At 42.5% G+C, this 12,556-nt stretch overlaps 1 protein-coding gene across 1 annotated transcript in view; it reads left to right on the forward strand.

Moving 5' to 3' along the window:
• The window catches only part of LOC116513987 (cytochrome P450 2J2-like), a 29,337-nt gene extending 17,358 nt beyond the window's left edge, over positions 1 to 11,979 (forward strand). The window contains 8 exon segments of the mRNA XM_032225348.1: positions 1,549 to 1,698; positions 1,840 to 2,000; positions 5,466 to 5,642; positions 6,683 to 6,824; positions 7,883 to 8,070; positions 9,028 to 9,191; positions 11,816 to 11,927; positions 11,929 to 11,979. Of these exon segments, the coding sequence (XP_032081239.1) occupies positions 1,549 to 1,698; positions 1,840 to 2,000; positions 5,466 to 5,642; positions 6,683 to 6,824; positions 7,883 to 8,070; positions 9,028 to 9,191; positions 11,816 to 11,927; positions 11,929 to 11,979 (1,145 nt within the window).
• The last annotated feature ends 577 nt before the right edge of the window (positions 11,980 to 12,556 follow it).

The following is a 12,556-nucleotide window of genomic DNA, read 5'->3' on the forward strand; positions in this document are numbered from 1 at the left end:
ACTGCTACTAAGACATCCAAGGCTTTTTGCTAGGTTTCAAACAAATTCAATGTAATCTTTGAAGTCACATCTTTCTCTTTACTCCAAAAGAGCACCTGTATAAACAAAACATGCTTAATAGTCTTGTAATATAAGATGTTACCAAGCCTCCAGCCTCTAGGTGGCAGTGTTTACTTCTTTTTTCTCTGCTTTTACCTCTCTCTTTAATCTTCAAATTCAAGAAGGGAGAGAGAAAAAAGGCTTAAAAGTTACAATCCAGCCAAGCCTTGAGAGGAAAGAGAATTTTGATCCACAAATACAAAAAATGGGAAAAATAGAAGAAGAGGGAAAAAGAAAAGACCTGTCCAATTTTAAAGTAAGAGGCATTTGTAAAAATTCCATCCATAGAAAGAAACAAAATTAAAGTGAAAGAGATCCAGTCTTAATTCTTCACCTGCTTTCTTCTGTCTTCAATTTTAATTTAACTCTAAGTCTTTTGGGGTGTTTTCTTCTCTAATAGTAAAATTTTTCTCACCATTTCCGACACACTTTCCTGTTCTGCTTCCATTTCAGGGGTCTGTCCCAACCTTCTGCAGCCTAAATGGCTGCTTCTCTTGTAGCCGGAAAAAGAACTTCTCCTGGATCGATCAGGGGCTTTGTGATGCCTCTGAGATCAGCAGGACGTGCCCTTCTCTGTCACTGTCTCTACAGGATGGTTTAGGTCCAAAAAGGACCGTCCAGCAACAGAGATATCGATAGCAATCCTAGAGCTCCAAGATTGCATGTTGTATCATAGTGACGTCAATCCCGCCCTCCAACTTCAACTCCTTCTATCAGTTTTTCATAAATACATAATCTTAGAAGGCTTTGATATCCATTATACAAAGACAGACATTGGAAAACATTACACTTATGGTTGCCATATCACATATTTCTCCCAGTGTCTATGTGACTCCCAAAATGAATAAATATTTTTGTGAGAAAAAGTAACATGGCTGGAAACTTAGAAAATTGCAGCAAGTCACAATAGTATGGTATGTCCATCTGAAACCTAGAGAGATGTTTGGCAAGAACTAGACATAGCTGTTTTTTAAAAACATGTGTCAGGGCTGCAGCCATATTCCATTTGGATCTTTGGCTTGCCACACTTTCTATTATTCTGCTATGCTGTTTCTATTGTGGGAAAATGGGAGGGGGGATGATATGGATGTAAATGCTATGTAGCCAAAATAAAATTCCTTTCTAGAAAGCCAAGGTCATCCTTTGTCTCTGCATCTTTGCACCTGACTGGAACTGGATGGGTGGAACTGCCAGCACAGCAGTGGAAGATTGGACCATGTGATGAACTTGTGGGTGTAGGGGAAAGGTCTTGAACTTTCAACTGGGTGGAGAAACCAGGAAGCTTTCAAAGTCAGGTTTCCCCAGATGTGCCAACATGGCTCTCTTAATAAATTGGACCTTTGAGCAATACTTTGCCTTGGACTCTGATTTAATTTTGGATGCTATTTGGAACCCTGACAACATGAATATTATCAGAAATCATTTATCACTATCTATTGATGCCCACAGGAATTCTTCTTTCCACTGGCCACATTTGGAAACAGCAGAGACACTTTGGCATGACCTCTCTGCGGAAGCTGGGCCTGGGGAAGAAAAGCATTGAGAATCAGATAGAAGACACAGCTCAGAGACTCGTGGAGATCTTTAGACAAACAAAAGGTCTGTAATTTGACAATGGTTCAAGACTGTCTGACTTTTTTTTCTATTGTCAGTATTTCAAGTAAAAAAAAGATACATTTGATATGATTTTAAGAACTTATCTTCTTTATGAAATTCATTATAAAATATTTGCATTTGCAGGACAGCCATTTGACCCTACAGTTTCAGTAGAACATGCAGTTTCTAATGTCATATGTTCTTTGAGTTTTGGACGTCAGTTTCCTCCTGAAGATGAAAACTTACAGAAGTTAATTCAAGCCATTGATATTATAGTGAAAACCACTAGCAACGTTTTCCATATCGTGAGTCATTTTTCTATTAGCAGTTAGACTTATATACTGCTTCATAGGGCTTTCAGCCCTCTCTAAGTGGTTTACAGAGTCAGCATATTGCCCCCAACAACAATCCGGGTCCTCATTTCACCCACCTCGGAAGGATGGAAGGCTGAGTCAACCTTGAGCCTGGTGGGATTTGAACAGCTGAACTGCTGAACTGCAGTCAGCTGAAGTAGCCTGCAGTGCTGCATTTAACCACTGCGCCACCTCGGCTCTTAAAGAGATAAAACTCCCCAAATTGTTTCTAAAAATGTTTCAATCAGCATTTTCATGTAATCATGAATGTAAGGCATGGAGGGAGCCTTAGAAATCATCTAAACCAAAGTGGTTCTATCCATGAAGGAATCCATCATTTCAGTATCACCAGCATAACAACAACAAAAAGTCTAAAAATTCAAATACTTAAATGTTAGTCTTTTGATCCATCTTGTAGCTAGTGTTGAAGTAGAGCTTAAATTCAAATGAAGTGGCCCTATAGTTGGTAATCCACAGAGGTATAAAAGAATGACAGATGAATACAAATTGGAGGGGAAAAATAAGATCTCAGCTTGGAAGACAAACTGAAATCTCCAGTAAAGAGAAAATATGAAGTCTCAACTGGCATTAAGCATTCTATTTTGTGATATATGCAGTACGACACAGTGAATATATGCAGTACAATACTTATACAGCAGTGGTGGGTTTCAAATTTTTTTAGAACCTCTTCTGTGGGTGTGGCCTGCTTTGTGGGATTGGCTTGCCAGCCATGTGACCGGGTGGGAGTGGCTTACTGGCCATGTGAACGGGTGGAAGTGGCTTGCTAGCCATGTCACTGGGTGGGCGTGGCCAACTTGTAAAATGTGGTGAAACTCACTTAATAATGCTCTTGCTTAGCAACCAAAATGTTGGCTCAGAAACTCTGGTATTTCAAGCACACACATCTTAAAGCTGTTAAGTTACAAGAGCCTTGCACCTCTAACCTTTTAGGGAAAAAAACCCCAGGGATGTTCAAACTTGACAGCTTTAAGACTTGTGGACTTCAACTTTCAGAATTCCTCCTCCAGTCATGTTGGCTCAGGAACTCTGGCATTGAAATGTGCAAGTCTTAAAGCTGTCAAGTTACAAGACCCTTGCATCCCTAGACCTTTAGAAAAAAAGCCCCAGGGGCATTCAAACTTGACAGCTTTAAGACTTGTGGACTTCAACTCCCAGAATTCCTCCTCCAGTCATGTTGGCTCTGAAACTCTGGCATTTCAAGCACACAAGTCTTAAAGCTGTTAAGTTACAAGAGCCTTGCGCCCCTAACCTTTTAGGAAAAAAAAAGCCAGGGGTGTTCAAACTTGACAGCTTTAAGACTTGTGGACTTCAACTCCCAGAATTCCTCCTCTCACTCTTCATCTTGATGATGTTCGGATGGGCAGGGGGAGGGAGCTGGAACAGGTTCTAAATCGCACTGTAGATTTGTGGAACCTCTTCTATAGAGGAGGTTAAAACTGGCAGGAACCCATCCCTGATATACAATACTTGTGATATACATGGTATACCAGTGAGTATATGCAGTATGGTGCATATACTAGTGGTATACATGGTATATGTAGTACAATGCAGTGGGCTATGTGCAGATCTATACAAAACAGGGAAACAAAACAACCACTTCAGAAACCCATGACATAGCATAGGAGAACAAATACATCAGGACTACATTCAGCAGTCTGTTTGATATAAAACACACAAGCCACTCTTTTGAAGACAGCAAAGTCTACATCTTGGATAGAAAGGACTGCTGGTTTGAAAGAGGGATCAAAGAAGCCATTGAGGTCAAAATTGAATAGTCCTCTCTCAATAGAGGCAAAGAGATATGACATCACCTATCTGTAATCTACAAATAGTCCTATTAACAGTTCCAAGAAGGCTCGACACCCATTTGCACTACTTAGATGACCCAGAGGACACAGATAAATTTCCAGGTGAACTTAATGATGCTCTAAAAAAATACAAATGACCAGCTGTCTACAAGGAGTATAAATCCTTCCATTCCACAACATCCATTCAGAGCTGAAGAAGTTTCTTAGATGAGAAGCGAAACGTCTTCAAAGAAAAGCCAGAAAGTCCAGTTTCCTGTTGAACAAGCACCGTTGGGTTCTCCTATAGGTACTGGATGTCTGTTGATCTACCCCGAGGACTACATAGCTTACAACTATAATTGAGCCCTGAATTTTAATCGTAAAACATTGCTGTCACAAGTTAAGTTGTTACTTGATTGGACTCGATTTCACAACCATTTTTATGATGGTTGTTAAGTGAGTTAATGTGGTCATTAAATCACATGTCCAAAATTCTGATTGCAGCTTATCCAATGGGCAATTTTGGTTGGAAAGGGGCAAATGAGCGAATCGAGCGCACACTCAGGGAACCAGTTGTCAAACCGATAGGATGCTACCCCGGGATCCACACTCGGTATAATCCCCCCTCCCATTTTCCCACAGCAGAAAATGTGGCAGGCCTGAAGGCCCAATGTAAAAGATGGCTTCTGACACACTAGCTCATGAACTGGAAGACTGTGAAACTCCAACCCATGTAGTTAATTTATTAATTAGCATGGGCAATTTATTAAATCACAGCTCAGCCATAGGTAAGCCTATTTTCGAAGGATTCTGTAAAATATAAGAGAACTTTATAATAGCTTCCTGTTCTGACCCCCCTCCGTACGGTGAGTCATGCTGACACAAGATTACTGCTAGACGATTTATTCACAATAAATTAACACACCGACAAGACTTTGGCGGCAACCCAGACTTCCATAGATAAGAAATACACACAAGTGCTTCTCCAGCTTTAGTATAATAATTGTGTCCTGCAAAAAGTCTCCTCCCAAAGTATCTTCTTATATACTCTCTTGGGAGGAGCCTAATCACAACCCCCTGGCCCCAATTATCTTCTGTATCTCCGTAGTTGCTGTCGGCGCTTATCTGCCCGTCTTTGCCTGGCATCCAGGAACAACTCCCTTAGCTCCTCCCCACTGCTCCAGGGCTTGACATCAGGGACAAACTCACTTAGGCTTTCACTGCTGCTCCATGCCTCATGTGCCTCCTGGTCCCTGCTCAGAGTCTGAACCCTGTCCAGGGTCCTCCACATCTTCCAGAGCCGACTCATAGAGTACCTCGCTATCAGAGTCTTTTTGCAGCTCCAACAGCTCCTGCTGGGCCACAACAGCTTCCTAATAATTTATCTGCCTCTAACATTATGTGTTTCCTACCAGAATTTGGAAACAGAGCTTTTCTGGATGGCTTTTGAGGTCTGATACCATGTATTTTTTGCCATGTTTTAATGTGTTTGTAATATTTTTTTTGTGTGGTTGTTAAATGTTGCCTATTACTGTGAGCTGCTAAGACTCTTTTTTTTAAATTGTGATGGGAAATAAATAAATAACTTTTCCTCTTCCTTTGCTATTAGATGTATAGTATGTTCCCACGATTAATGAGCTACCTCCCAGGCCCTCACAAGGAGGCCATAGCTTCTGTAGAGGTGATCACTTCCTTTGCAAAGCAGGAAATAGAGAAACACAAGGAATTCCACTCTCTGCATGAGCCACAAGATTTCATTGATTACTATCTTCTACAGGTGGAGAAGGTATGGATTTATTGTGGTTAAATACAGGAGCAAGGCATTATTATATTCCTTTCTATAAGAAAAGAGGAGGGGCTACAGAGATTGTCTTCACTGGATTTTTCTTCTTTTTTTATGCAACTCCTAATCTAAATTTAGTAAGGTAAAGATAAAGGTTCCCCTTGCACGTATGTGCTACTTGTTCCTGACTCTAGGGAGGTGGCGCTCATCTCTGTTTCAAAGCCGAAGTTCCAGTGCTGTCCAAAGATTTCTCCATGGTCATGTGGCCGGCATGACTAAAGGCCGAAGGCGCACAGAATGCTGTTACCTTCCCACCAAAGGTGGTTCCTATTTTTGTATTTGCATTTTTATGTGCTTTTGTACTGCTAAGTTGGCAGAAGCTGGGACAAGTAACCCTGAGCTCACCCCATTGCACTGCACTAGGGATTCGAACCACTGAACTGTTGAACTTTCTGATCAACAAGCTCAGCATCTTAGCCACTAATTTTGGATTGTTTCTAAATAAATAAGAACTATATTGTACCTCTGCAATTGTAGACTCTCATTAGGTCTGGATAACACTTTGTGCAGAGATATAGAAATTCATGTTTGTCATCCTGTCTTATATGTCCTCCCCTCGTTTCCCATTTTTCTTCCTCCTCTCCAATATTTTCAGAAAAACATTGATATTTTAGAAGCAACATCTATTAATTTATAGTTAAACTTACCAGGTCACTTTATTTACAATTATATGGCATCAGTCTTGAATATACCATTAGTCTGATCACAAATTTAAGGTATACAGTCTTAATATTGGCCCAACCGTAAAATAAAAGGAAATGAATCCAAGACCTTCCAAAGCGAAAACTCTCTTTAATCTTGGCTTCTTTAAGATAGTGTCTTAGTGTGAACCAATCACCTTCATTATTATAATCCTGCAATAATTTTCCTAAATAACCACAGGAGTATATTTATTCTAATGACTTGTGGCACACAGGGAAAAATAATCACAAGAACTCTGCCTAGAATTCATTGTAATTTCCATTTTCCATTTTAAACATCAGAGCAAGAATGACCCTGATTCTACCTACAATGAAGAGAACTTGGCTCAGTGTATTTTTGATTTTTTTGGTGCTGGAACAGACACAACCTTGGCTACTATGATGTGGGCTCTGCTCCTCTTGGTAAATCATCCTAACATCCAAGGTGAGCGAAATCTGGGCTGTGGGAACCAGGTCCAGTCTCAGGTTCTAGAACACAGAGGAATTATTTGAAAATACGCTCCATAATAATTTTCCTATGTAGCAGGGGTGAAATGCTAATGGTTCAGGCTGATTCGCCTGAACCAGTAGTAAAAAAAAGCTTTAAAAATGTTTTTTTTTTTCAAAAAAACTTCTGACAATCAGGCAGCACAGCTGATTGTTGCACAGCTCATCATCAGAACCTTTTTTTTTTACTTTTTAAGCATTTTTTAAACTACCATAAAAATACTTTTAAAAGTTTTTTAAAAGTTCCGACGATCAGTTGTATGAAAATCAGCTGTGCCATGTGATTTATATTTACTTTCTAGCTAATCTGCTTTCTAGGTAATCGGTAGGAAAATGGGGGGGGGGATTTTCCTACAGACTTTCCCCCTTCTCTTTCTGACCACGGGGCTTCTACCTGTTGGGCCACTTCCCAAAGCCGCCAGCTCCATAGCTAGCCACTTTGCTTTTTCCCTCTTTTTCCGCATGGGAGACTTGCGTGGTAGCACCAGCAGCAGGTGGAGGCAGAGCATGGAGGAGGCAGAGGTGATCCCAATGCACTCATCCCTTCATCCCACTATCTCTTGGCTTGCCTGCAGCTGCACTGAACAAGCACCAGCATGGGACATTTGGATTGCCTGCCTCCCCCATGCCGGTGCTGCAGCACAAGCCTCCTGCGAGCCTCCCAAAATGGAGGAAAAGGCGAAGCAGCTAGCCACGCAGCTGCCGGCTTTAGAGAAGCAGCCCAACAAGCAGAAATGCTACACCCAGAAAGAGAAGGGCAAAAGTGGTATTTGCGCTTTCCCAAGGAAATGCAGCCTGCTGCTGGCCAGCAGGCTGCAGTTGCAGCCAGACAGTTTCCCCCCTGCACTGCCACCTGTACTGGCCATGCACATCCCCCCCCCCCACTGGCTAATTTTCAGGGCAGGGGTAATATTAGGCCCATGGTAGGAGAAACATGGTATATCCTAAGGATTAAAATTCAGAATGAAGATTCTTTTTCCATCATTTTTTTTCTAGAGAAAGTCCAGAAGGAGATTGAAGATTTGTTTGGCTTCTCAGGGTCAATTTCCTACCAGGATCGGAAGAAGTTGCCCTTCACCAATGCCGTAATTCATGAAATACTTCGTTTAAAATTTGTGTTTGTACTTGGGGGACCCAAGCAATGTATAAAGGATGTGAAGATAAGGGGTTACCGCCTTCCAAAGGTGAGAAATGTGTTCAAGGTGCATTACAATAACACAATATGGAAGGAAAAGCAGAATATGGCTCTTGGGCAGAAGGTCTCTGTTATGTATTGAATATATATAGTTGTGTTAAGCCTTGCTAAAGTGAAACTAACCTTTAGATGACCCTAACTGTTAACTCTGCTAAAGTGAAGCTAATCTTTAGATGACCCTAACTGTTAACCTTGCTAAAGTGAAACTAACCTTTAGATGACCCTAACTGTTAACCTTGCTAAAGTGAAACTAACATTTAGATGACCCTAACTGTTAGCTCCAACTGTTTTGGAGGGAAATTTAGACCATTCACATTTGGGCAGGGTTTTTCATGCATTGTGGTTGGTTAAGGCCTTGTGAGCCCAGAGTGTATTGCCTGCTGCTCCTCAGCTACAGTTTGAGTCAACAAATGCTGTTGCACCTATGCTGGTCTGATTCTTGCCTACTAAAGCCTACTACACAATAGTCTCTGTTCAGGAACTGGCAATGTAGTCAATCAATTGGGAAAAAATAGCAAGCTTTTGTGGGGTAACAATTATAGGTTAAAATCCAAATACCTCTCCGCTTTAAAGGAACAACCAACATTTTAAATTTATCCTAGGAAGATAATGAGTCTAAGGGCTGAATTTAAGTTCATAATAAGAGTCTAAGGGCTGAATTTAAGTTCATAATATAAGTCATGTCTAGCGCTGTTTCTTGTCCTCTTCTTGGGGCAACTTGGAGTCATAAAGAAATATGTATCGAGCTCCCTGTTTTAATGGATGGAAAGGAAGAAAGGAAGCTAACCTGTTGAGTGGTTAATGGTACTCTGGAAACTGCTCTGGAAATAAACAAATAAAGGTTCATAAAGGCAAGCTAAAACCAAATGTTTCATCAATGTTGTTTGAACTTTTCTGCCTGTTTCCCTCATGAAACTGCTCTGTTTAATCATCTCTTTGTTTGCAGGGAACCATTATTTTGCCAGACCTGCGTTCCGTTCTTCTTGATCCTGAGCAATGGGAGACACCTGGAGAATTCAACCCAAACCACTTTTTAGATAAGGATGGGAAGTTCATTGAAAGAGAAGGTTTTCTGCCCTTTGGAATAGGTACGTCCATGAGCCCAAAGCAGCTTATAACTTATCGGAAAGCTGAGGCCCAGAGTGAGCCAAGATTGGCAACTAATGCTAAAATTAACAACAGCAGCAACAACAACAAAACATTACTTCAGTGTGTAAGGAAGTAGAAGAAAATCGAGGAAATGATAGTTCCATTAATGGGAAGCAGATGGCAAGAAGTTGACAGGTTCAGGGAGAAAGCCGAGCAGCTTAATTTCTTCTATGCATCTGTTTTTTATGCAAAAGGAAGAAATTGGCCAACCTATCAAAAGCAGCACTGAGGGAGATAGATAGAACCAGTGTACAAATCAAAACAGGCAAGGAAATGGTAAGGCAATTCCTATCCACCCAGAAGGAAAACCAATCACCTGGACCAGATTAAGGTTCTAAAGGAGCTGGTAGATATAATATTGGATCCAGTGAATATAATCATCTAAAGCTCCTGTACCATAAAGGAACAGCCAAATAACTGGAAAGGAGCTCAGGTAGTACCAATCTACAGAAAGGGAAAATTATAGGCTCATCAATACCTGGGAAGATCCTGGAAAAAATAATCAAGTAGAGGATAAGTGAGCATCTAGAAATGAAGAAGTTGATCACTATATGCCAGGGGTGTCAAACTCAAGGTCAGATCCAGCCTGCGCGACCATCCTGGAAACAGTAAGGGTCTGGCTGGCATGACATCAGCCTGGCCCAATCCATCCCGGCAGGCGGGCGTGCATGTGCCGCAGGAGGTGGCAGGTGTATGCACACAGAGGCCCAACCCTTGCCATCCCAGAGGTCACATGGGTGCACAGGCAGAGGCGGGTGCACACGCAGACAGGCTGGCCCATGCCATCTTGGCAGGCATGTATGAGCACAAGAGGTGGGCACCTGTGCACCCACTGGGTGGGTTGGTCTGGCTGAAGTGGTGCCAATTCCCAGGAAGGTGCACCTCAGAGGTAGCGGGGCTTCCCTCCATGTGAGCAGGTGATTCAGCAGGATGCTGCCCAAACCAGTTCCTGGGGCTCAAAGACCCCTCCTCCTCCAGCCTTGGGAGAGGCACTGCTTCCTATCCCGCCCTGTACCTTGCTTTGCATCCACTACTGCAGTTGGGTGCACAAGGGGAACGCACTCCACACACAGGCTAAGGGCAAGACCTGCAAGGGGGCTGAGGAGAAGACGACCAGCAGCAACCTGCTCTCCAACTGCAAGCAGAGTAAGTGCATCCAGCAATCCACATCACATACCTTCCCACCACCTTCCGCTGGCTCCCTGGATGGCCAGCCAGTGCTGTGCTGGCAGCAGGCTTCAAAGCCATAATGCGCATCAGCTGAGGGGCCAGCAGGCTGTGTCTACAGCTGGAAGCCATCCTTTCACCCCACACACCAAGGACGGCACGTCTTGCCTTGCGTCACCTCACCTGACCTGATTCTGCGGGACAATCCTCCACCCAGTGCACCACCCATTGGAGACCCCTGATTCCCTCCCCAAACCCACCCAAATCCACAGGCCACCACGCACATGAGCAATAGCAAGCAGGCCATGCCCACTGGCCATGCCCAGTCTATTGCAACCACTCCAGCCATGCCCCTTCCCTTGGCCACGCCCCCACCCCACAGAGGACAATATAATAGAGTTTGACACATTCGTTATATACCATTATGTGGTTGTTAAAAATGTATTGTGTCAGGCAAGCCTTATTATCTTCTTTCATAAAGTGACTACAATGGTGGATCAGCAAAATGCTGTAAACCTAGTATGCTTGGACTTCAGGAAGGCATTTGACAAAGTAGAAGAAAAAAAACTGATATGGGATGCTTTGTTTCAACATCTAGTGCTGAATAGTTAGAAGGGGTCTTCCTTCTTGTAGGCCCATCTCTAGACAAACGTACCATATCAGTTTTTCATGGTTGTACAGTGTAGCCTTTCTAATGGTCCACTATCGAGTATAAGTTGTACTGCCTTCGCAGTTTTGGTCGCCACAATGTAGAAAGATGTGGAGACTCTAGAAAGAGTGCAGAGAAGAGCAATGAAGAAGATGATTAGGGGACTGGAGGCTAAAACATATGAAGAACGGTTGCAGGAACGGATATGTCTAGTTTAATAGAAAGAAAGGACTAGGGAGACATTATAGCAGTCTTCCAATATCTCAGGGGCTGCCCCAAAGAAGAGGGAGTCAAACTATTCTCCAAGCGACCTGATGTAGAAAAAGAAGCAATGGGTGTAAACTAATCAAGGAGAGAAGCAACTTAGAACTGAGGAGAATTTCCTGACAGTGAGAACAATTAATCAGTGGAACAGAAGTTGCCTCCAGAAGTTGTGAATGCCCCCAACACTGGAAGTCTTTAAGAAGATGTTTGGATAGCCATTTGTCTGAAATGGTATAGGGTTTTCCGCCTAGGCAGGGGGTTGGACTAGAAGACCTTCAAGGTCCCTTCCAACTCTGCTATTGTATATTGCATTGTATTAAATTCCTCCCTTAAGGCCTGTTCGCAAACAGAGGAAACTGAGAAAAACTTCTAGGAATTGCATCTGAGAGAAGCTATGGGATTCAATTTTTGTCATTACATTTTTTAAACAGATTTCCTGCTGAACAGATTATTATCCTCTTTACGTATATCTTGTCTTACGTACAGTCAACGTACCTGTATGGAGAGCAATGGCAAGAATTGAGATTTTCATCTTTTTGACCAGCCTGTTGAGGGCCTTCAACTTCCGGTTGCCCGAAGGAGTGAAAAAACTCAACGAAGAAACCTGTTGTAAAGTTCATAATGCGCCCACCACCTTACAAACTGTGTGCTATTCCCACACAGGCTTAAATATATAGAAAACAATATAAAAAGCATAAAGCTAATTGCAAATAGGTTAGTCAGCATGGTAAGATTTGCTTTGCACCAAGTGGTGGGTTTCAAAAATTTTTAGAACTTCTTCTGTAGGTATGGCCTGCTTTGTGGGAGTGGCTTGCAGCCATGTGACTGGGTGGGAGTGGCTTGCCAGCCATGTGACTGGTGGGAGTGGCTTGCCAGACATGTGACCGGATGGATGTGGCCAACTTGTAAAATGTGGTGAAACTCACTTAACACGCTCTTGCTTAGCAACCAAAAGGTTGGCTCAGAAACTCTGGCATTGAAGCACGCAAGTCTTAAAGCTGTCAAGTTACAAGACCCTTGAACCCCTAACCCTTTAGAAAAAAAGACCTTGGTGTGTTCAACTTGACAGCTTTACTTGTGGACTTCAACTCCCAGAATTCCTCCTCTTGCTCTTTTTTAAGTACGAGGCGAAGCCGTGAGGTAATTTTAAGAACTTTTATTCAACAGCTTAACAGACAACTGTTCAGGACTCATGCACGGGACAGCGTCGCCTGACAGCTATTTATATGGATAGCTGTCAGGCAGC

This window comes from Thamnophis elegans, chromosome 10, assembly GCF_009769535.1.
Source record: "Thamnophis elegans isolate rThaEle1 chromosome 10, rThaEle1.pri, whole genome shotgun sequence".
In the NCBI taxonomy this organism is placed as follows: domain Eukaryota; kingdom Metazoa; phylum Chordata; class Lepidosauria; order Squamata; family Colubridae; genus Thamnophis; species Thamnophis elegans.